This window comes from Ischnura elegans, chromosome X (assembly GCF_921293095.1).
Source record: "Ischnura elegans chromosome X, ioIscEleg1.1, whole genome shotgun sequence".
In the NCBI taxonomy this organism is placed as follows: Eukaryota; Metazoa; Arthropoda; class Insecta; order Odonata; family Coenagrionidae; genus Ischnura; species Ischnura elegans.
This window is the reverse complement of record NC_060259.1, coordinates 56,297,268-56,321,782: the sequence shown is the minus strand read 5'-3', so window position 1 is coordinate 56,321,782 and position 24,515 is coordinate 56,297,268. Positions and strand designations below refer to the sequence as shown.

The 24,515-nt window shown below is 38.5% G+C and overlaps 1 protein-coding gene across 1 annotated transcript in view; it reads left to right on the top strand.

Annotated features, from left to right (window-relative positions):
• LOC124170821 (patched domain-containing protein 3-like) overlaps positions 1–24,515 on the top strand; it is a 296,489-nt gene that overhangs the window by 161,743 nt on the left and 110,231 nt on the right. Inside the window, exon 3 of the mRNA XM_046549796.1 lies at positions 19,672–19,742. Within this exon, the coding sequence (XP_046405752.1) occupies positions 19,672–19,742 (71 nt within the window). The remainder of the gene's footprint in view (positions 1–19,671; positions 19,743–24,515) is intronic.

Sequence of the window (24,515 nt, the reverse complement as noted above, 5' to 3'; positions counted from 1 at the left end):
ACGGTCGATTCCAGACAAACCGACCGAGTTTTTGCTTTTCCTATCATTTTAAATGAAGCTGGACCATAGAGCAATATTGAATTCAAGAAAAAACATAGCTGTCTCTTTAAGTCCTATTAGTCTGCCTGCGTTCAAGGTTTTTCGCCATGTTATCTATCTATTTCAATCCCTTATGTGTATTTTATGGACCCTGTTATCCATTACTCCTTCTAAGTTGATCTCAATGCCGCGTAGTTTCAGAAAAAGTTGAATCAAGCGCGCCATGAAGTGAAATGTGAACCCAGTAAAATTCCTATCATTGTGTTCACCAACTTTGTGAAATCACGTGTAGCTATTTACCGGTCCTCTCTCTATTCATTTAATTTACTCATTGCCGCTGTATATCTAATTCAAAAGACTTCATATGTTTCTTTTGCGATTCCCGGTGACACTAAAAACAATTGAAATCCACGGAGACGAATACGAACAGAAAACAGTGGTAGAAATATGGACGCTATTTTTCATAATACGGTGAACGGGAAGAATAGAGGCATCATAAGTGATGCAAAATACCTTCTTAGGTATTGGGAATTTAGAATTTGGATAATACTTCGGATAAGCTATAGTCCTCATAACTAAGCACACATTTCTGAGTAAAAAAACTGACGATAATACCCTATTAATAGACTAGCCCCTAAAATTCAGCGACGAGAGATGAATTAATATGCAATATTACGCAGTGGGTATTATCGAGGGGGGTAATATTTTCATGAGTGGCTGTTGTAAATAAACATTAATGAACTTAAAATTTAGAATCAGCTTCTTCCATATGTCAGTTAAAATATTCTATCGATGTTTTTCTTCTTGGCTGAGTTGCCACCATGTGTCGCAACTCCATGTAGATTTACTAAAACAATTTAAAAAATAAAACAATAAAATAAAGATAATGATTGAGTGCAATTAGTAAAACGCATACTGAAATCGTGAAAAAATGATTTTGGTGGTGGCACTTCCTTATGCGCTTGATTATTTTCATAGAATAACTCAAATTTTGTATTTGTACTCACAGTATATAAAGGATTGCAAAATGTGACAGTTTTAAAGAGTGTTACAGGAATTTTTTGAGAGTTAATAAAATTGAAGTTGGAAACATCAGCTCGGGAAACAACTCCATTATGTGAGAATACAAAATATGTAAATACATGATTGGCCGTCATGGTATTCGAAATCGAATTCTTTAGTGTGCTCCGTGATTTTGAAGTTTACCTTCCACTGCACGGCTTCTCTTGGGGGATATCTTGTCGAAGATTCTGAATAAAACGCCGTTTTCGCTGCAGTGCCAGTGAAAAAGAATATTTTACACATTCCCTCAGGGATGGATCTCCAGGATTTTTTCTGGAAGGGTAGCACAAGGGTCTGACAGGTCTCCTCATTATTGAGATTAAATACAAAATACTACAATTACTGTAGAAAATATTCTTTATTTTGAGATGAAAACTATTAATATTAAATTAAATGATTGAGGCCCCTTAATTAACTAAATAAAACGAACGTAATGATAACCGTATTAAAATGTTGTTTATTTTTTAAGCGCTTGGCATATGGGGCACGTGCCCCCATATCCCACTCCCTAAATCCGTCTATACGTTCCACGTATTTTAATGTCAACTGAACCTTGTTACAAACTTCACTTGGTAGAAATTTTAATTTCATTATTACATTTATCGTTTGTATTGTAATATGGGTCAAAAATATTTTCCAGCAATTTGAGTAGCACCATATTTTATCCTCTTTGCTTCCTCTCGTTGCAACGTCAGAAATTTAGCATAGCTTCATGCATGAATGCCAAGGGTGAGCTTATTGAATCTAGTTAATCGACTTGCTAAAAATCGCACAAGATGAAGCATTTCGGTTGCCGCCAATGTACACCCTCCAGCGACGACTTTTCGATGAATGTGTTTACCTATCTGGGTAACATAGCAACAGGTTTATTACTTTACTTTTCACTCAAAGTATAGCGTATTGGGAATTTAAATTTTCGTTTTATAATTGAACTTTATGAAGGTAGAATGTTGGGTAAACGAGGAAGAGAAAGAAGAGAATGGGATTTTTGGATAGAATAAAAGGGAGTAGGCCTTATTGTGAATTGAAGAGGGAAGTCCACGAAGGGAGTGGAGGCAGCCAGAATACTTCTTGAGTACTCCATTGAAACATACCTAAATCGGTAGAATACTTTAAATACAAAAAAGAATAACTCTGTGCTAATGAATCGCTTTCACCAAGTTACGCATCAAACAATCAACTTTAAATACAATTTTACTTGCTTTTCACTAAGCGGTGTATATGATATTTCTCGCTTCAGAACATATTGATAAACAGCATTAAAATTTAAGTCTTCTTGAGCATGGACTCAAGGCCTGGTTATACAATACATAAAAACTCACGCTTTAACGCCTAACTATATGAACGCGAGAATGAATGCCAAAATGCGCCGCGTAACCACCCAACTTGTGCAAACGCATGTACAGAACATTGATTTGTTCTAATTTGGTTGATGCATTCGTATCGGTTCCGTTCCACCAAAATCTTTCATGCAATCACACATTAACTCGTACGTGTTAATGTATCTTGTAACCAGGCCTTATAATAATATAGAGCAATAAAGGATGTCAAAAATCGTTTACAATTATATATGGTGCCACTTTATTTCCAGGGAAACTTTTTTGATCCGTTGTACCGATTATACGACACAAAGCGAGGCGTTTGCGCTGGTATAGACATTCCTCACGCCATGCGTCCATTGCAGGGGGACATAATACTTCCTCGGTCCACGCGCCCACCTTTCTTCCCTCGTGTTCCGTTGCGCACTCTCGCTTTCCACCAGCAATTCACATTCACTCTTTCCCCTTACCCCACCGGCCTCCCGCTTACCCCTCCCCCTCGGTTTCCATGACGACGCCGAAGCCGTGAGGCCATTGATCGAGTTGGGGGCCCAGGGGGGAGGGGAGGTTGTTTCATTCGCGCCGTATGCCCCTACCCCTCCACTCCCCCCCCCCCTGCACCCCCTTCCACATCGTAACCTTCCCTTTCGCGGCGCGCGGCATTTCGTGCGGCACCCTAGGTGGAGGTGCGGGAGCCGTGCCGCACGCGCCCACGTAGGCGGTGAGATAGGCCGCTGGAAAGCATGCCAAGGTGCATTGCAGGTTTGGTGTGATCACGAATATTACGCTAGAGGATTCTCAAGTCTGCCGCTAGAATTGTTGTCACTCCGCGCGCAATGAAATAAGATTTCAATATCGCCGCCCGTGGTGCTACCATTCATCTAAATCGACTTTTCACAAAGAAATACGCGGCAGTAATGTGCAAAGAATCCAATAAATTATATAAACCACACATTTAACGCATGCGAGACGATTTTCAACTAAAAAAGGCCACTTCCACTACCGTTAAACGTGAAAGTCACACTGAACGAGATACAGTTGCCTAGTGGCGCCGCCGAATAAAATGCGCGCGAAATGGCAATAGATACAAAGCTTAACCGACATGTTCTTGACCCTCCTTTTATGGAATCCCCTTGGGTGTAATATACGGAACAATTTGTGGAATATTATTATTTAAAGAATACTCTTCCATTTATCTGGGAACATTTAATCATGGTTTCGCTAATGGTGACCCACGTTACCCTGATGACGGCGTGGGATTTCCCTATCCCATTTCTTTCATCCCTATCCTTACCCTGGAGGCGGCGTCGGGCACACATCGCGGCGGCGCTTCCTTTCCTAATTCTATCTCTTCTCCAAACCCCTCACGAGGATGACTAGGGAAATACGTTTTTGGTACTCAGTTCCCGGCCCTCGCGTGTTATACCCTTCTAAGGAGCTGCGCTGGGTCCTCATCCGCTGCAGGTTTGGTGGCGTACGCGTTGGATTTGCACCGATTTAGTGCAGGAATTCCAAGAATCCTTTGCCTTAGCACGGATTCGAACCAGGGCCTACCGAGTTGCCGAGATGTGCCGAGTGCGCTGAACAGTGGCGGGTTTCGGGTGGGGGAGGTTGAAGAATTGGAGAATGTGCAATGTCATTAACGTATGGTATTTGGAGGAGATGAAGGGTGAAGAGAACCCAACGTCGGTAATAGTTTGTCTTCAAGGAAAGGGTGAAAGGTGATTACGACTTAACGTCCCACCAGACGGACGAAATACTAGATTTGAAGTGACCTCCCTCCATAAAGCTATTAGGGATCGGGAATTCTCTGAAAAATCTTCGCCAACGCCGGGATTGGAACCTGGACCCACATCACTCTAGCCACCACACCAAACCGGACCCCATGTGTATGTAACGTAAACATAAAATTGAGGGATTTTACGCATCCCGAACCCCAGCGGGTAACGTGGAATGTTAGTAGTTACGAATTTATCCCCCCAAGATAGAGCTGCCCTACCCGACAGTAGATACTGAAATAAGGGGCTCCTGGAGATAAGGCGCCCACTACCCTCCTCAAAGAAATATATGTGTAATGCCTTCAGCATTAGTGGACGTATTCCATACACTCATTTTCTCCTGATAACGTGCCATATTGGTAGATATTGTCCCTTCGAGGTAGAGTTGCCCACCCTGAGAATTGTCCGTGGATCTAGGTGGTCAACTGTTGCAACAACCCCCCTGCACCGAGATGAATGATGTGAGGCTTTAGAGTAGACATTCTGTTACCCCTGACCATAGCCAGCAACGTAGCATATTAGTGGATATCCTTCTTCCGGATAGTAAGGAATATTAGAGTTACCTTCCCCTAAATATGATTCTGGATCTGCTAAGATCTAACTAAAACATATTTTTTTCCATGAGGATTTTCGGTTGAATATCGGTTGGCACTTGACGCAATTTCAGGAGATCGCTGTTTGAACTCTGGTTAAGGCAAATAAATTGCCTCTCCGTAATTTTGGCATTTAGATGCTGATACGGTGATGGGGACTCGTGGTCAGTGAATGTTTTTGGACATGGACAATCCTTGATAATTACCTAAAAAGATGCTAACGTTTTATTTCAACCATTTATTTGCAACTCTCTCTTTGAAGACATACCTACTAGCCGTTTACCCTACCAGAAACGATCACAGCAGTGACTTTAATTTCGCTGGAACGCAGATGATATCACTACATGACTGCCGTCGCATTTCGCTTCCATAATTCTTGTCAGCTAGGATTTTTCCCCTCTACTATTTTGTTGCCGAGAGCACGAGATTATTCTGGCACTTCATCGAGCATCGATCGAATGTAAAATAATATCACAGTCAACTGAGTTACAATTTCGCTATAGTACAATTCCGTAAACCTGCAGGTCGTATGCGGTAGAAAAGTGAAGTTATCATCTTGTAATGTTTTGCATATTTTTCGATCGGAATTTGATAAGAATTAAAATAACTGCGCACAATGGGCTGAAATAAAAAAAGCTGGCCAAAAATCAATATATCGACTTTTTCATTTCGCACCGGGAGTAGTGTATCAACACTTTAGAATGTCCAGGGCATGTAAAAGTAAAGTTAATATTTTTTAAAATAATTTGATTAATTTTTATAGCTGGCCAAAAATCAATTAAAATCTACGAAATCTTGAGTGCGCGATATTTACAAAAAAGTTCAATGTTTGTTCCCAAAGCAATGAAATACAATTAATATTACCGATTTTTGAGGATTTTTATTGATAGTAGTATTCTTTTAATTAATTAAAAGCAAAATTTTGTTGTTTTTTTTGGTTTTTTAAAATTAACATTACGACTTAATTAAAATATCACCGTTTTTCGCCAAGTTTTTACCGAATGCGAGAATGAAAGTAGTTGCCGCCGCTTGCAGCTCCCGAGATATTTACAGTAGGAGTTAGACTGAAGTCTATATCATTAGGCGGCAAAGAAAAATCTTGCTCCAACTTGCAACCCTAGGATATTTTTTGAGACAAAGCAAAATGATGTCGGGCCGTTGTCGCGCCCCATGACCCGCAATACACGAAGGCATTCGGGAACATAGCGTGACATGCATAGCAGTCCGTTTGAGAGACTGGATTTTCCCTAAATTTTGAGTGCATGGAATTCAAATACTTTTTATTTTCGGTGTATGTATGGCATTTACCCTCTTCTAACGGTTTCACCCCCGAGTCTTTGTGCGCCAGCTGTGTGCGTACGACAATAAGCCTCAACGTTCCGCGCGCTCCCCAAGCCCTTTGTCCTTGGCGGTTACCCCTTTATGCACCCATATTTGTCCTTTTAATATAAACTCGTGCAAATATTGCCATTCTACAATTTGTGTTTTCCAAAAATATGCCGTCTATGCGCTTGGCTCGTTCATTTGTAACCGAGAGTACAACGTTTGTCTCCATTCAGTATTCATTGCTGAAGTGTGTGCCGAAGGACTTGCACAGAGAAGATGCCGAAGGACGTGCACAGAGAAGATGCCAAGTTACGAATACAACGAAAGTGACTCGCCAAGATTAATATAGGGTGATCTTGGTAAATAGAGGGGGGTCCACGAAGCAGAAGAAATCATTCATATTGGAGTTTTTACTAAAAAAAAATTTTGGAAGGAGATGAGTAATTGAAAAAGTTGCTTGCGGCCTTAAATCAAAAAATGTTTTTTCATCAATATTTTCGAAAGTGGGATGAGTGCTTCAAAATGAATAGTAGATTTCTGACAACTTGCCACCTCAGTGGGTTTTCTTAATCATTAGTTTGGATGTTATGATTGCGTGATTTGGTAAACTATAAGTAATCGACAATCCTAATAGAGTACCATATACAATCCTCATCCAGGAATGTTAGAGGATCTAATTACCCGCTTCTCAGTAATTTTGAGAGCTGTATCGATTGAACTTCGAGTAAATGATGCGTTTTCCTCAGCTCACTGCCTCAAAATCACTAAACTGTAAAATTTTATCCATGGTATCACATGCCACGCCATCCCATATTAATGTACGGTGCGTGTCAACCGCTTGGTTATTCTCAAATGCACTGCACTTGAAAATGTACATAGTTTACTTGAAAATGACCAAGGGGTCGAAAGCGTCGTCCGTTAATTAATAAATTTGGAGGTTAAGTGTCATCTCTCTTTTTTATTAGAATGGTAATAATATTAGTTGATTCAGTTTTCCGAGCAATTTTTCTTGGTGTATTCCTAATCAGTTTCCTCTTAAAAAAAAAGCTCCCTCGCTACTTTTATATCTTCTTTTAATTTCACCATGCCGAATCCCGTATCCCGTAGTCTTCTCGAAGAACTCATGTCAGCTTGAATCAAGTGAGCACATAGTAGATTACCCAATATTGTATTGTCATCTCTAACGGATTTCCTTTCTCTTGCGTCATTTTTTAAGATAAAATGTTGCGGATGCTCTCCTTCAATACTTCTAGGAAAAGCCGCATATTTCATTCGGAAGAAATTAATCCCTGTCGTCTATCACACTATCCTCTGACGACTATGACAGCGCGAAAGAGTCGAGGTCTTATATAAAACCTATAGCCTTCAGACCATCCCAGGTTTTTTTCCGTTTTCATATAAAAGCGGAGTATGACGTTGGACAAACATTTGTATCCTAACTGTTCTTACCCATGAATTGATTTTCCAGAAAATTGTGCATTATAATTTACCTTTTTACGTCATAAATTTCACTCATTAACTCGTTTCAGGGGCCGTATTCTGTATTTCGTCGGTACCGCACCGGTTTCCCTTCCCAGCCCACCGACACACAGTGGGCCAAAATCCAAAAAAGCTGGCCAAAAGTCGAAAAATGAAGTTAGCGCAAATCAACCAAAAACAGTTGATATTCATTATTAAGCATGTACTCTATAATATAGGATACCATACAGAGCATGGAATACGTTAATATAATTTTTACAGCTGTTTAAAGTAGAGCATGTCGGAGTGATTTTAGCGACCAAATTTTTTCCGTTGAAAATAGCTAAATTTGTAGCTTCATTACAGTGTCGTTGTTACGAATATTGGTTTCAATGTATTTTTATCCATAAAATTGGTCTTCATAAAATGAATATGGACAGTGTTTGTTTGATTTTACTTGTTAATTCATATTTTTATAATTTTTCAAAAACTGTGTTGATTTTTCATTGAATTTCATTTTTAACGGCAATTATCGTTTGTTTATACATCAGAATACACGGAGTTATTTGCACTGTGAGATAGACAAAAGCATATAGAATAATGTCCAGAATGCAGTTTTTGCGATAACTTGCGATCCTAATTTTAACAACCATATTTCTGTGAATCCACCCCGGCCGCACGGTCCACTGTGGCGGCCACGAAACGGCGGCGGGACTAAGCGAAGAAAGGATATGATATCCGTGCATAAAGACTACGGAATACTAAAAGTCCAATGACATTTGTCACTTGAATACATATTTTATGAATAATTGTCATATTGTCTTTGCACATTATACTGTAAATGGCTAAATTCAACGAACATCTTGTCGCAAATAACAATTTCTTGCTATATTGGTGACAGACAATTCTACGATTAGGTCATTGGAAGGTTCCTCGGCAGAGTTATGGCTAAAATATGTTTGAAAGGATTTTCTCAGAATTTCGGATTTCCCTAAAGCATCATGGGCAGGCTGCGGTCGAGGGGTTTAGGAAGGTCATGCACGTGCAGCGATAGGCGCCCACGCCGAATGGTTGAGGATTTGCGACCCTCCGTACTTACTGGCCCGACAATGCTGGTTTTACAACCTTAGCAGTAATGACTCTTTTCTACTTCCCCTAATTCATCGGTAGCTATCCCATGTTATGCTTTTTACACTTTTTTGTCTCTTTTTGCCGACCCTTACCGCCACTTGTTCCGACAAATGGAATTCTTAGTTAGGGTTTTTCGGTTGTTTTTGCGTACCACATCCATCAGTTGTCCTAGAGAGAGTGTCGAGTGAACATCCACTATAACACTGGATTGATCTGTTCAACGTCAGAAGCGCTTTAAAAGTGGATATAGTTACCTACTTGTTCCTGGGAACCAAAGCCTCCTTGCACCCGCCTCCCTTTCGTTATGACTTCAATAAGTGTTCGTCGCATCCATCGAAAAAGATTTTACTTTCCATTGTAGCGAGAAGCAGTTCGAAGTTAAGCAAAATTTTTAAAATGATTCCTAGTTGTAGTCCGCAATTTTTTTTTGCTACCCATGTCAGAATGATGATAGTTCGGTTTTCGATGGAACTGATTACCTGATATTTTTTAATTTCTTTTTGATTCAAGTTTTTGACAGTGAAATTATTAGCTAGTATTTCTTCAATATTAAAATTATAAATTATTATGGTCTCTGCCACTGGTTTACATTTATGTTGCATTGCTCTCAACTACTTATTATTTGCGGTGACTTTATGGTATGTACCCTTATCTGACGGTTTTACCCTTGGGTCTTCGCGCGGAGGCCGCGTGCGGACGGTAATAAACCTAACGGTTCGCGCGCTTTCCTAGCCCTTTTCACTCGGCGGCTGCCCACTTGTGTCCCCAGATTTGTTCTTTTACTTTGAACACGTGCAAATGTTTCCAATCTAGAAATTTAATTTTCCCAAAATAAGCCGTCTAAGCGATTGGCTCGCTCATTTCTAGCCGAGTCAGTTTCCTTTCAGTATTCCTTGTCGAATTGCCGAAGGACGTCCACAGAGTAGTTGCTCAGTTATGGATACAACGACAGTGACTAGTCAAGATTTACATAGTGTCGTCTTGGCAAATAGAGAGGGAACTAATCACAAAGTTTTTATACATGGAGCGGGAATCGTGAAATATGACATTCTTCCTATTGGGCAGCTTTCCGAAGAGGCATTGGAAGCCCGACACAAGGATTAGAACATTAGAAGATTAGAAAAAATCGGGTAAAACATACCAGAAAAGTTGACTTTTTGACTCAAAATTTACCTTATGCTAAACTATTTGATTGCTTTAACGTTGTTAGCAGTAGAAAAAATTCTATTTTTCCCTTGATATTTCCTGAGCAGAAGATAGGCGTGCCCCTGTAGAGTATGCTTCCCGCATCACATTCGCCTATTTTAATTGTTATCGCCCTTCTAAACAACATTTTGGCCTACATAATCCTAAATAAGTTAAATTGCACATTTACAATACACAATTTGTAAAATGTTTCGTTAATTTACTAATAACTTAGACTCTAGCGACTTTTGGCCAGCTTTTTTCTATTCTAGCCCACTGTGCGACAGCACATCATTCCGTACCGACGACGGTTTCCATACCGACGACGGCAAATTCAGCGATTCAGTATGGTCGTCGGTATCAAACCAGTCGGTACGGTTCCCTCTCCTTCCCAAACAGGGAAAATCCGAATATATCCGAAGTTAGAAGTCATCTAACGTGTCTCCACCAATGAGAAGGGTAAAAACAAGTGAAGACTCATTGGCACAGTTTGTTGTCGTCATTCTCAATCTTTTTATTTGCGGAAATTACGACTTATTGCTAGATTAAGATAATCAATATTGGATAAGTTGTTAACAATGCTTATATAATGCGTGGTAGTAATGCTGTACCTACAGAATCGAAGGAAACAATATTACAACATCACAATATAGTTTGTATGTGATGGAGATTGTTTTTGCTGGAATGAATTATTGAAACTATCCTTGAGATCGTAGTTTCTTTTAAATATTGGTTCCGTATATTGCTATTTATTCATGATTTGGTAATAAAGTTGTCATTAAGTAAGTTCCGTCTAAATATTATCAACGGAAGGTTATGCCATTGGCACCGTAGCAGACGAAAATAACATACCATGGAACGTGAACGTAGGATTCAAAAGCAAATGCAAATGACATGTTAGAGGAACAAGTTAGGAAATTGTTATAAAAATATGGAGCTGGGTGTAATTAAAAGAAGTGTAATGACGAGGAAGTAAAGAAATTGTGATTGGGTGAAATACATATGTATAAGTAGAGCGCATTCCAAGTGAGAGAAAATGATAATATAGCGGCAAACCTCATACTTATTAACAAATATCTTCTTTTGTCGTCAAGGGAATCAATGGCTGACGATAAAATGAAATATAGTTGCCTATTACAAATGAAAGAAACTAATACCGTTACGGGAAACTTCATATTTAAATAAAAAGATCTTATTTCTATGTCAAGAGAAACGCCAAATGATGATCGAGTGAAATAATAGTTGCCTATTCAAAGTGAGATAGATTGATAACATTGCGGCAAAACTCATATTTACATCAAAAATATCTTTTTTATGTCAAAGGAGCAAATAAATGATGATAGAGTGAAAGAAATCCTATTAAAAGCGAGTGAAAGTGGTAACATAAATGAGAGAAAGTCGTTATATAGTGGCAAACCTCATGTTTATTAACCAATATCTTATATTTATGTCAAGGTAATCAATATACATGATGACACAGTGAATTATAGTGGCCTATTCGAAGGGGCAGAAAAAGATAACATTGCAGCAAACCTCATTATTTACTCGGTGATGAGATAAAAACAAAATAAAACGTACAATGCGCACCAGGGAGTTGATGAAACCCACTTGTCGGTGGCCGTACCGACACCTTTTTGCTGTCGGCAAGGCTACCGACGATCTCTCGCCCTCACGTCGGTGCCGCACCGATCGGGTTCGTACAGAATCGCACGACTTCTTACCGGGAGTCGGTGTGACGTCGCACCCGACGAATCGGTGCCGCACCGATCGGTTTGGAGTTACAGAATACGGCCCCAGTTCTCAGTGTAAAGCAACCTTGATGGCATCGATGAACGCATCACATTCACTTGATCGCAATGATTTCATCAATTATGGCTCGTTCAAAACTTACGTTATCATCTTGAAATCTATAGAGCATAAAGAGTAGGCCTTTATTAAAATTTACGTTTATCACATAATTTAAAATTTTACCTCAGAACTATTGATATCTTGTTGAATTTGAGTATCAGGAAATGTGTACTCTATACACCCTGAAAAGTTCAAGGTCATAGCGTATGTTTTAAATCATTAATGATCAATTTGTTTTAAACAAGTAATGGATCAGTAAAAAAATCCTCTAAGTGCGAGGTTGCCCAGGGAAAGGAACTGCCTACCCCTACCCTAAATGTGTGATATCCAAACCCCTTGGCTTAGCCTAGGATGAGCTCTCTCTACCTTAGGCTATCGAAGCCAATCTTCAGGTTGAATCACTGACTGACTGCATGGATCAGGAAATCAGAACGGTGGAACGGGAGTGATACGTCGTCTTTATGAAAATTACTAATGACTTTAATTGGCGCCCTACTTAATCAAAGAAGCAAATAAATTAGCAGTCGGCTCGTCAGTTTACATCACTTTCCCCCGAACCAAGGTCCTCCGCTTAAGAAGCATACCTGTCTTGCGATTTCGCGATCCCCCACGGCGCGTGGTTGAAGCATGCAGCAGGGCATTGGACTCTGGGCGGAGAGGGAGGCGGTCTCCCGCCGGCTATCCCTCTTCCGCCGGCAATCGTTCTTCCGCCTCGGGCGTACCGCTCAGACGATCGCTCTCCCCTCCTCTGCTGACCCTGGCGACGCGTTCGGCTGGCCTCGACTTGCTCCGCCGTCACGTGGTCTCTTGGCGCGAAAAGCGACCTGCAAACGCGCCTCTGATTCGAGGCGAGTTGAGGTTCGGGAGTGATGCTCACATTAGTCGTATAGGAAATCGCTCGAGTTCACTTCTCAGTTTTGCGTAGGCGGAAGCCAGAATCGAAACCGCGCGACTCAACACTTTCTAACCCAGAGCTGATTATGGGAGAAATCAAATTTGAAGATTTTTCATTTCGAAAACTCGAAAATTTAACACTCAATTATAAGAATCGTGGCGGCTAAATATTTCGTCATTAAAATTTACTCTACAAAATAATGTGTAGTTTAGATTCTTCCTAAGTAGAGCTGAAAGTTTAAACATTTTTGATGTTGCTTAGAAGCAACATTGGATTATAAAGGGTTAAAATCTTAAGATTTTAATAAGAACTGTTATAAATCCGGGAAATCGGAGATATATCATGGAATTGAATACCCGTTCGCCAAAATCGTCGACGAGTCTTGGAAAAAATAGAATAGGGGATGAGTTTTAACTTGGCAAGTGGCCGACATTGGTTATTGTTATCTTGATTTTTTTTCAACGAGTGAACTGCAGGAACTCATCACATCATTAGGGATCGCCAAAAAAATCCTCCGCTGCCGAGCTATGAACCCGAGTGTTTGGGTTGGAAGTCTTTACGTTAGCTAACACATGTACTCGCAATGTTTATGAAATGGAGGAAGAAAGGCTTAATTCGAAAAATAAATTGAGTAGCATATTTTGGGGTTGCGGAAAGTAAGGCTGAAATCGATGGGACAACGATTTCAGCTTGCTTTTAGGGAAGGATAACTTTGAGTGATAACTAGCGGATCACCTAGCGTTGCTCGGGAAGGATAGTGCACAGAGAAGTGGGAAAATGGTCGCGCAGGATTAATATATTTTCTCTTTGCGTATATCAAAAGGTGTACCTGCTCGGCAGGTTGAATTATCTTAAAATGTATTACATTGTATATATTATTACAGTATAATATTATTACAGTACTTAGAAGTGAAAATCTCTTTGGACTTCCCCATCCCACTCTTCCTCAATTGCCTCAGCCTAAGGGATTCATGAACCAGTGCTCCCCATTAGTCGTAGGTCAATGTGCAGATGACTAATTCGTTGGCAGGACTGTGACTGTGTCCTGAGTTTCGAATTGCAAGATGTTTATCCTGTTTTTAACTTCCTCAGGGGCTTTTGAAAATTTATATAAAACGAGATCTGTCAACATTCTAAGTTGTGCTGATACTATCTTAACTGCCATAGGAGTATCGCGTAATTTTAAGAAATTGGTTAATGAAAAGATTTTATTTAATTTTAATGAAATAAGGGAATTAGGATCTTTAAAAATTCCGTTGCAGGATCAATATAGCGTTTTTAAATGCACAAATTTATAAATAAAATCTTTGATTACTATTTTATGGGCAAATAAAATTTTAATTATACCTTGGATTCCGATTTCGAGCATAAACCTCGTAGCATTTAATGACTACGTTTAATGCCTGAATGATTTATATAAAAGCGATGTAATTTTCAATCATTGACGACCAAATTCAGACATGATTTTCAAATATTAAACGCAAGCAATAAATTTCAGAGCCAGGTTCAAATATTTAGATAAATAATTTCTATTTATGGTATTCAGTTTTTAAAATTCATTTAAATTTTGTGGACTTGCTTCCGGTTGATATGGAGAGCGCTGCCTACGTGTCTTGGCGAGTCTGAATTTTGTGAATCGCGTATCACTTGCCAAAAATGAAATAAAAATTCACTTAAAGATGTCAGTGGAGGCGACTGAGGGTATTTTGTTTGTTTGAGAGTGTTTTAGGATTTGATACATGGATGAGGACAGATTCCAACTAACCGGGTAGCCCTGTCTCAATGAGGCTGGGCGACGTGCTACGTGCCTTAGGTCTGGGATCTGTGGCCCTCGCAGCTGGCTATGAGAACACACAACTATTGTGTCTATAGACAAGGAAAAGGACCCGAAACGTGTGGTGAGGACCTCAATATGGTGCAGCGAGGAAGAACATGTGTACGGAGAGGGGCCGGAGCTGTGTGAATGCTACTTAGTTACCGGGAACGATTATATTTTATATTGCACAATAAAATTTAAAATGTTTTGACATTCCTGGTGATATTTTGTTCTAATTTGCCAACACGCCTCGGAAAAAAATTAATGTGAATACCTAATTTTATCTGCAAGAGCTTTACTGTTTCTGCTGAAATATTGGATAAAATTAGTTTTTTCAATACTTCATTACCCACAATTTAAGCTTCTGAAACACCGTAAAATTGATTCTTGGGAATCCATCTCTTAGAAGTTCAAGAATAATTTCATGCATAGTAATTATAATTTTAACTGTAGGTACTTCGTCTTTAAAATAGTAATTAGTACTCATATTTGATAACAAATTTGGATAAGTAAATTTAATTTTTTTTAAATATTGTGAATCTTCGTAATTTTAAGATGATAGAGCCATCTTTCTGTTGTCGTGCGCTTTTTCTAGCGTGTCAAATAAATGTGTGTGGAATTGAAATAAAAATAAACTAATGAGAGAATAGTTCAACGCAGCATTACATTACATTCGTTTGTAGGTAGCGTTTCAAAAGTTAACGGAAGCAAATTCAAATTTACCTTGCTAATTCATTTTCCAGTAAAAGAGCAGGCAACCATTGAAGCATTACTAATACCACAATTTTAAAAAAGACGAGAGAAATGCACCGAAGTTCCTCTTAATCCTAACCATATCATATGTTGTCATCATGACGAAGCAAACTCTACCTCAGGCAAACGGATTCCTAATTTTTACTACGATTACCTCACCACAACTTGTAAGAAAAATCGATGCATTCCGTAATGGAAACGGTAGTATAGACGATGTTCCAACTACTATCTGCTGACCACGGTTTTATTTCATGTATTCGTAGTTATTCCGTACACCCTAATTACAATTCGTCGTGACGCACATAGTGAGGGAAAAATGTCGGTAAAAATCGATTTTTTTGAGCAATCGATTTTTAAACGAAATAAAAAGCTCGAATTTTCAACAAAAATCGAAATTTGAGCAAAAAGATCAATTAATCGAAAAAGTAGAAAATTATACAGTTCGTGCAAAACGTTTTTTTATTATTCATTCGAAAAAAACTACTCATTTCAATAGCAGAAAAAAAATCCCAAATAATCAACTCAATATTTGATTGAATTATCGGTACTAAATATTTTCCAATTGTACGCACATTAAAGTTTTGGGATCGACGCCTGGAAACATTCTGCTTCACCAATATTTTGAAGAAAGATTAACCGGTCAAGATATTATCTTGAAAATGGAGGGCGTGCCTTCCCAATTTTTGTGGTCTTACAATTAGAGTTAAGTCTTTCACTCGCCATGGTTGACGTTATCATAGGTTGGTAGAGACAAATCTGAGCTCAAACGAAATAGTCAAGATCGAAGTTGAAAATTCGATTTTGGATCGAAACCCGAAGAGCATACCTTGATCTCGATTTATTTTATTTATTTTATTTAATTTTAATAAAGAGATACACATACAGCAATACTGCCAATTTAAAGTGCACTTATAACAACAAATATTAAATAATTAAATAATAATGATTTGATTACAAATTTAAATAGAATAAAAAAGAAAAACAAACATTTATCCGGCTATCTAGTCATTTATGCGATAAATATGTTAATGCCCGATGAGTAAAATTTTTAAATGTCAGATTTTCGTCTATATTTGGCTATTGAAACTCGATTTTCGATTTGGGCTGAAATCGATTGTTCCATCACTAGGCACACAGTGGAATAAAATGGAAAAAAATCTGGCTAAAACCTTAGTAACTTACGTATAATGCGGCGGCGGGGTGAAGTCTTCACCTGCCAAACCGAAAGGCCGCGGGTTCAAGTCCCGTCTGGGTAGGTTACCTCCATCCCGGTCATGGATATTCGTGTACGTTCAATTGTTAAATTTTATGAGAAACCCGATTTAAAGGCCAAATAGTGCCCTTTTCGGTGCTGTGGCAATAAATAAATAAATGGCAATAAATTTGTGCGAAGAGGTTTAAAATTTGTGCGAAAATTGGAATAATCATTTGAACAAATGATTTTTCCATTATTTGCTGCACTCATAATGCATTTAATGTCAAATTTTAACTAGTCAAACATTGAAAATCGAAACAAAATGTCTGGTATAGTAGTATATACGGCATGAGGAAACAATCACTTCATGGCAGTGCAATAACCATGAAAATTTCATTTCAGTTAGGGGTCGCTAACTAGATATCACTTCGAAGCTCCGATAATGTTTCTTGCTGCCATCGCATGCATATGCGCTGTTTAAGTTTCTTTAATCCTAGCCGCGATATCATATTTGAAGACTATTTCGCGCGGACGGTGTGCTCAGCGCCATTTGGAAGGTATCAAGAGAGTGCCGTTGTAAGGTAGGGTCGATGGAGGCATGGAGCTCGCTGATGGCTTGAATGTGGTCGTAAAAAAGTGTCTGCGAGGACCTCAGTTTAAAGACCCATTCTTTTCCCATAGCATTTTATCCGAGAGGTGTTTTTCACTTCATTGCTCCCAACTGTGACGTTGTATGTTCGTGTTTACATCGGTGCTGAGCGTTTTCTTTCGTTTTCACGACCTTCTTTCCTCTATTACACCTATTCTCGTTCAATATGGACTAATTTTCATCATGCAACTCATTGAATTTTCTCTTTCCTCTGTTTCCTAATAATGGGAAGAATTTCTGCTAAAATATCCCAATTATTCATAATAATAATTCCCAAAAAGAATCACTTTTTTCACAGGACATATTTGTCCGTATTTTGTTAGGCAACAATCTCGTAGCTATCGCTATATCAATGATGTTCAAATAATGCTCTTCTGTATTCTTAAATTTGAACGATATAAATCTTTGTCCCGACCATTCTAAACGTTTTGTCATGGATGCATACGGATAAAATGAATGAATTAAATTAAATTAATGTTATTAACTTCATTCATTTTGACCTTCTCGGATAGCTTCAATAATTGTGGTTTTCGTCATCAATATCAAGAACCAGCTAGCTATTGTACTGGAGCGAAAATCTCGATTAACAGGCGTAATTTAAGCTGAATATTTGACAAAGAATTATAATTATTATCTAAGCGGCTTTTTCTGTTAGTATTTATTATAACCGAAGTTTGTATACTTCTTGTTCCATTGTCTCGCGTGATTCTATTGGAATTTATCTGGGTAGCAGCGGAGTAGATAACTGTCACATAGAAGCTCTCTTGTGACACGAATCCAGTTACGTACTAGGAGGCTGAGTAGCACTCATTGGGTTCGCTTCGCCTAATCACCCAATATTCTGCATCATTGGCTGTGTGATTGAGCTAATTGACGCTCTCGGGGCATCATAAGTGATTAAAGGCATTTGCATGCGCTCTCGTGTGAAACGTGATTCCGAGAAAACTTGTGTCGCTTGCAAGGTTAGGGTCCTGTTCAAAATCTCTTTAATCGCCCAACTTATCAAAGTTTCATTCTTAAGCCATCTTCCTACACAATGAACACATTTCAATAATGTAAGGAATCAAACGGAGCCAGGTAGTTACTATTAAATAATGGCCTAATTGTGTTGCATAAATATTGTTTAAATGAAATTCTCGTCTCAGAAAAAAATATTACTTCTTATAAGCTCTCCAATTAAACCTCTTAATTGACCTATTCGTTGGGCTAGGTTTTCTTCAGAGTTTAGACAATTTTTATAATTCTGTAATTTTATTCCTTAATTATTACTTTTTTTACGGGAATGTCGGAATTTAAGTGCTGCCTTGCAAGCATATAGATATTTAATTGGTAATCATTAATAAAAAATGCCATCATTTGTTCAAATTTTAGTTCACCCATGCATTAGCATTATCCAATCATCAATCCTACGTGCAGAATTTATGCAATATGTACGAATAACTTTTTATCTTTTTTGTGTGTTCTCTTCATTTAAACCCACAGCTGTGTGTATTACTCTACTAAATATTTCCAATATGTGTGATGATCCGTTCTTTAGTGTCTTTACTTGCTCGGTAACATGACTCACAATTTTATTTGAGCTCACTTACGATATTCAATCCTATTTGCCTATATAAAGTCCCATTCCGCATTTGTCAAGGGTTTTTCAACCACCGTAATAAATTTCTTCGTTTATATTTGTGAACAAGCCCAAAGAAATTTCACACTTTTCCCGACTTGATAAGAATATGAAATATAACTTATGTACGTAACAAGTGTGACGATACTATATTCCACCTTTACTCTTTTTTTCGATAGAATATAAAATATCGGTATCGGTAGATTTCGGTGTACGACTTTCTCACAGGAGATTTTTTCCTTTAACACCTGTTGAATATATCGGTTGACTTTTAGTAATGTCGTCATAAATATCGATCTTTCCATTATTATTTATCCAGGTATTATATATTATAATTAGATTAAGGTTTGTCAATTTCATCATAGGATAAATTATTTGAAATTAACTTATTCAAATATGCTGACGCTTAGATGAGAAAACATCACATTTTGGGTTTTTTTCTATCATATCTTTTACTAATCAATTGATTTCAAGTACCCTTTGTCTTTCGACGGCCTTCTCGTCTTTCCTTCTTCGCGATGAGTGTTCTTTTCATGAATTGTCTAGTATCGAATAGTTATCCGTTGTGACTCGCACATTCTATCCCTCTTCCTTGTTAAGCCATTCACCCTTCCAAGGATATTTACCACTTAGCGTCTTCCTTTCGGAAGTCCTTTTAGTAGACTTTGCTAAAACTTGATTGCACCTCAGCATTAATTGTGTGAAAATCCACTGAAAAGAAATCATTCGTTTTAACCGGGATTATTATTGAGACAATTAAGTTTTCTTTGCGGAATTTTCGCACAGTAAGTGAATTACGGGTGACTACATAAAGTTATCACAGTGGCTGTTCCGGTATGCTTAAAATACTTCAGAATTAAGTAAAGCTTTTCGTGTCAGCACTTTTGAAACAGTAGCATCAGCATATGTGGGACACTTTTACCTTCTTGGGATGTTTCATTGCCTTGATCGATTTCATTACCTTTCCTGCAAAATCTAACTATGTTAAAATTTCTTTGCTTTATAGATAAGTCAGCTGGACGACGCAGTGAGATCTATCAACGTAGATGGTTACACCTGGGATCGCGTGTGTTCTCGGTAAGTATCGTTTTTGAAACGTTTTCTCTCACTTGTCTCTGAATTCGCAGTGAAGTGCTAAGTTTTATTTTTACACGTGGCGTAACTTTGAACTTGAGGCATAGAACAATTTTTAGGGATGTGGGAGTACTTGAAAATTCAAGTCGAGTCGAGTAGTTGGTACTCGACTCGAATGATTCGAATAGTATTACGAATGTCGAGTCGAGTAGCTTCGGTTACAGAGCTGTCGTGGACAATAAGTTCAGAAATCTGCCGACAGAAGGCGCTATCATAAAACTCTTGTAGTCATATCGTTTATAAAGTCGTTCCAATACCTTGGCCTAGGAGTTTCAGCTTTTGTATACGTAGCAGTAAACCACTTTATAGTAAGTGCCTTTGTCAACCGCGGCGTCCGGCCGTCTTCCGCCCCGGAGGCGTTTTCGGAGTAATCGGAGTGGACCACCTTATCGCTCATACTTTCTTTTTTTATTCCCTTCCATAATTCATTTACTCACACGCCGTGAGAATGCGCAAAAATTGTAAGGATTTGTATGGAAAAAATGCAATTGTTAGGTTTAAGAAGACAATGCCGGTTTTTCCCGGAATTTGGCGTCGCAAGTGGTGCCTTTTTCTTGCGATATGCGATAATTTTGTACTCTAACATACTTTATTTACTCAAATGCAAAGGAAACACGCAAAAATTGTTAGGATTAGAATGGAAAAAATGCAACTTTTACGTTTCAGCGGGCAATGACGGTTTTCCCGATGTTTGAGTCACAAGTGGTGCCATCTTGTAGCTTTTTTGAGCACTAAGTTCGCCCAGTGTTTATTTTCGTTTACTCCTTTGTTGCGTTTAGTTTCCCTCTTGAACAAACAGAAAATAGAGTCTATGTTCGGTTAAACGAAGGAAGAAATAAAGAAAACTTCTTTTTTATCTACAAAGCTAAGTTCTATAGTTCGTTCACTTCGTCCACTGAAATTCCATGAATATTCAAGAACCATATGGCTAAATCGTTGATATAATTTTTAATAAAACTTCCCAAGGTTCCCAAATCTTTCAACTTTGGAAAGAAAGTACTTTTCCAGCTACTCAAGTGTGTTGTCGAAGACATTTTTCTGCAGGCAGTAGTACTGCGACGTGGAAACGTCAAAATCTGCTGCCTGAGCATCTAGAACAATTTGCTTTTCTGCATGAGAATTCGAAAGGATCAAATATTACATGAAACATTTACGTATACAATCTTAATTAAAATTGTACAAACATCTTTATTGAGGGTTCTTCTGAGCAGTTTGGATGCATACATTGACGACACAATGCTAGAGGTTAACTCATTTCAATGGTGTTTATGGAACCGTTTAAGATACATTAATTTTCATTAATCTCCTAATTGTGACTTAATTACCACCAGCGTTCCTCGTTTCCCTTTTTGCATCAAGGTAAGCATTCAAAATGGAAAATTCGCAAGGGGATTGAAAAAATAAGAATATGTTGAAGCATGCATTGCTGTATTGCCTAGTTCAAGAATTACCACACTCGACTCGACTCGATACTCGCGAGTAGCTTTCAACTCGACTCGAGGTCAAAAAGTACTACTCGCACATCCCTAATACTTTTGTATCCAATCTGATGTGGTTGAAAATAATCTTTTATCCTTTATTGCTGATATCGTGTATTCCACGAGAACACGAATTCCGTTGCAATTATTCTTTACTTAGCACTTATTATAACTATGTTTAAGGAGTATTTGAGCGATCATTATCTTTAAAATATATTACGAACATTTAGGGTAAAATTTGGTGTCTTGCGACTATGTATGGATCTACTTGACTCTTCCCTGTTATGGGTATTTGCGTAATGGGCTTGTACTTTTTCTTGCTCTGCTTGACTGAAACTTCCCTGGTATGCTATGCCTGCGTAAAAATGTTGGGCGGGTTGTAGCCTCGTAGAGGTGTGTGATCGGGTGGATCGGAATTTTTTTTTTCAAATCCATCTGGCCCAACGGACAAAAGTTAAATTATAAGGCCTAAAAAATCTGGTGGGAGAACTTGAAGCTTCATCTGTCGTCGCTTTTGTGGCTGAAGATAAATTATTCACGATGGTGGCAGCATTATAGCTACCCCGAAACATATTAGGAGTATGCTCGGGAGTGATCTTTTCCCAGCATACTTTAAAATATAGAAACTACTTTAGAACGATCAATTTTCTTCAGATATTAACAGCATCGTATAAGGATGCCAGGACATCGATTCATTGATTCGGAATACACGTTTGGTTACCATAGTAACCCGGAGAAGGAAAGCTTTTTTCTAGTGATCAGGGATATGTTTATGTTGAAGACGTGGGCTGATGCCATTCCCAGAAAAGATTTTCACCTCTATCCGGGACAAAATAGTTGACAGAAGCATTTTTGCCGGAGGAAATAAGTTGGAAGAAATATGTGATCATGGGTGAGCAATATCCGAGGTTAGTACCGTGTTATTCCGTTGCAATGATTCTTTACTCAGCACTTATTATAACTATGTTTAAGGAGTATTTGAGCAAGTGAGATAATGGATCCTTAAAAAAACTCACATTAATAAATTTTATTTTATTTATTTCCATTCAAACGAAAATAGCGCAGATTGGCCTTTTCCATCGGTTTTTATTAAAAATTTCAACAATTACTCGTGGACGAACAACAATGTCCTGGATAGAGGTAACCTACCAAGACGGGACAAGAACATGCAACCTCTTATTTGGCGGGTGAGGACCTTAACCCGCCGCCACCGAGGCAGGCAATTTTCATTTTATACGAATGCTATGATTTATCGGAGTCTAACTTTGCTCAATGAATTATAAAATGCTTGCTGAGGTTTCACATGCTTAAAACCTTAGTTTTTACAAGTATTTAACGAAAAGTAACATTTTGTCGGATAATTCGCAGAAAATATATGAAGGCAACCACAACTGCTATGGTGTACTATGTACTATTTCATTTTCCATTGGACCCAAAATATTTGACTTCCACCCCGAAAACAAAAGGGAAACCACTTAGAGAGCGAGGAGTGTCACATGTTTCGATAAGGATGAAGACTGATACACTTAAAGAAACTTTATTACTAGCAAAAACATAGTGTAATAAATATATTCCGATCGATTTCTGTGGTTCTTTATTAAGATCGACTTCATTCCCATTGTTTTTTTCCTCATCTATCACAGGTGTTAGTAATGGAAATCGCTTGGAAATACGGTGAAAAATGCTTAGTATTTATTGCGATTTCTTCAGATGAATTCAATCGATTCGGCTTTTTCTTTGTGAAAATCCATGTTGAAATGAAAATGCACAACCCTGGTAACTTTTCACTGGAAAATTATTTATTGGTACGACGCATTTCGACGCTGAGGCGTCATTCTCAAGTACAAATAGATAATTTCATTAATTTTTTTGTCACCGAAGTTTTTTGATTCTTTTGAGAGAGAGAAAACGAATTCCTTGCTGTGGAACTGACTTCGTTGACGTTTCTATATCTGACCCATTAGATCTTCAGCCTCAAACGTTTTTACTGCTGCAGGGGGAATATTTTTAGTAGCTACTGTTACTGTTGAAGTTGAGCATTTTCAGCCAGTAGTGAGGGCCTTAGTAGTTCATTCTGTTCCTTCCACCTCGATTATTACAACAACTATGACGTGCAATCACTTCTAGTACAGCGTTTAGTTCCGTAGCATCATATATATCTCCCTGAAATATAATTGCCTGTTCGCCACTCAGGAAGTTGAATTCCACTGATAAACTGTTGAAATAAGTATTCTTATAAGTATTCAATAACTTCCTTCGGGTTCAATACATGGATAACATCTTCCTCGTCTGGCCACATGATATAGATTCATTTATTACTTTCATCTTCTTCCTCAACTTTTCTTCATCCGTTAACTTCTCATCCAATTCTTTCTCCACCCACGCCACATTACTACATAGTGATCACTTTCCTGAGTAGTGTAGGTTAGCCCCTTTTCAGCATTTACATGTATCACACATGTAATTTTATCTCAAAGGAAATACCTACTAAGGTAAACATTTCACACTTCGGATACTAGTCAATGTTGCAATGAGTGTTTTCCATGCCTCACAATAATTTCAAGATTATAGCATAAGTTTAAAACAAGTAATACGCTTGGAAATAAGACCAGCCGAGCAGGAGTTAAATACTGAACAAATATGTACATGTATCCTACCGGCTAAGACAGGTTTGCACACATCTTCAACGAGTTTTTCTAGCAATCTCCAGACCAACATGACTTGGGGCAATAGAAATTAGCCATGGAATGGAATTAGTACTCTCGTTGCAGTCCCATTGTTCACGAACGTGTTTTTGTCGGCCATTATATGACGCCAGTTTTCATATCCCTATCCAGAGTCCAAATCTCGTCAATTTCTGGTGAGGCGGGAGTGTGGTGTTGTCGGGTGGAGCAGCGGTCGAGGCGTGAGCGACGTGTACGCTGATTCTCATAATGAGAGAGAAGAAACCGCGACTCTTTCCTCCACTTTAGACGGGTGCTCTCATCGCTGGGGAATACAAGAAATTTGAGATGAGTTCGAATTTCGCACGGGATTTAATGGTCCTTGGGGTGTCAACCGTCAAGGCAATTTGGGCCGTAGATGCAGATTGGATCACAGGCGTAATCATGCATGTGGACCTCAAATGCAAAAGAGGTGGGAAAAAATGGACCAGTAATTGCTAAGGGCGAGACTAGAGGAAAGGATTTTAGATGGGAAAAAGCAGTGGAAGCCAGCTGGAAGATTAGGTGATAATTTC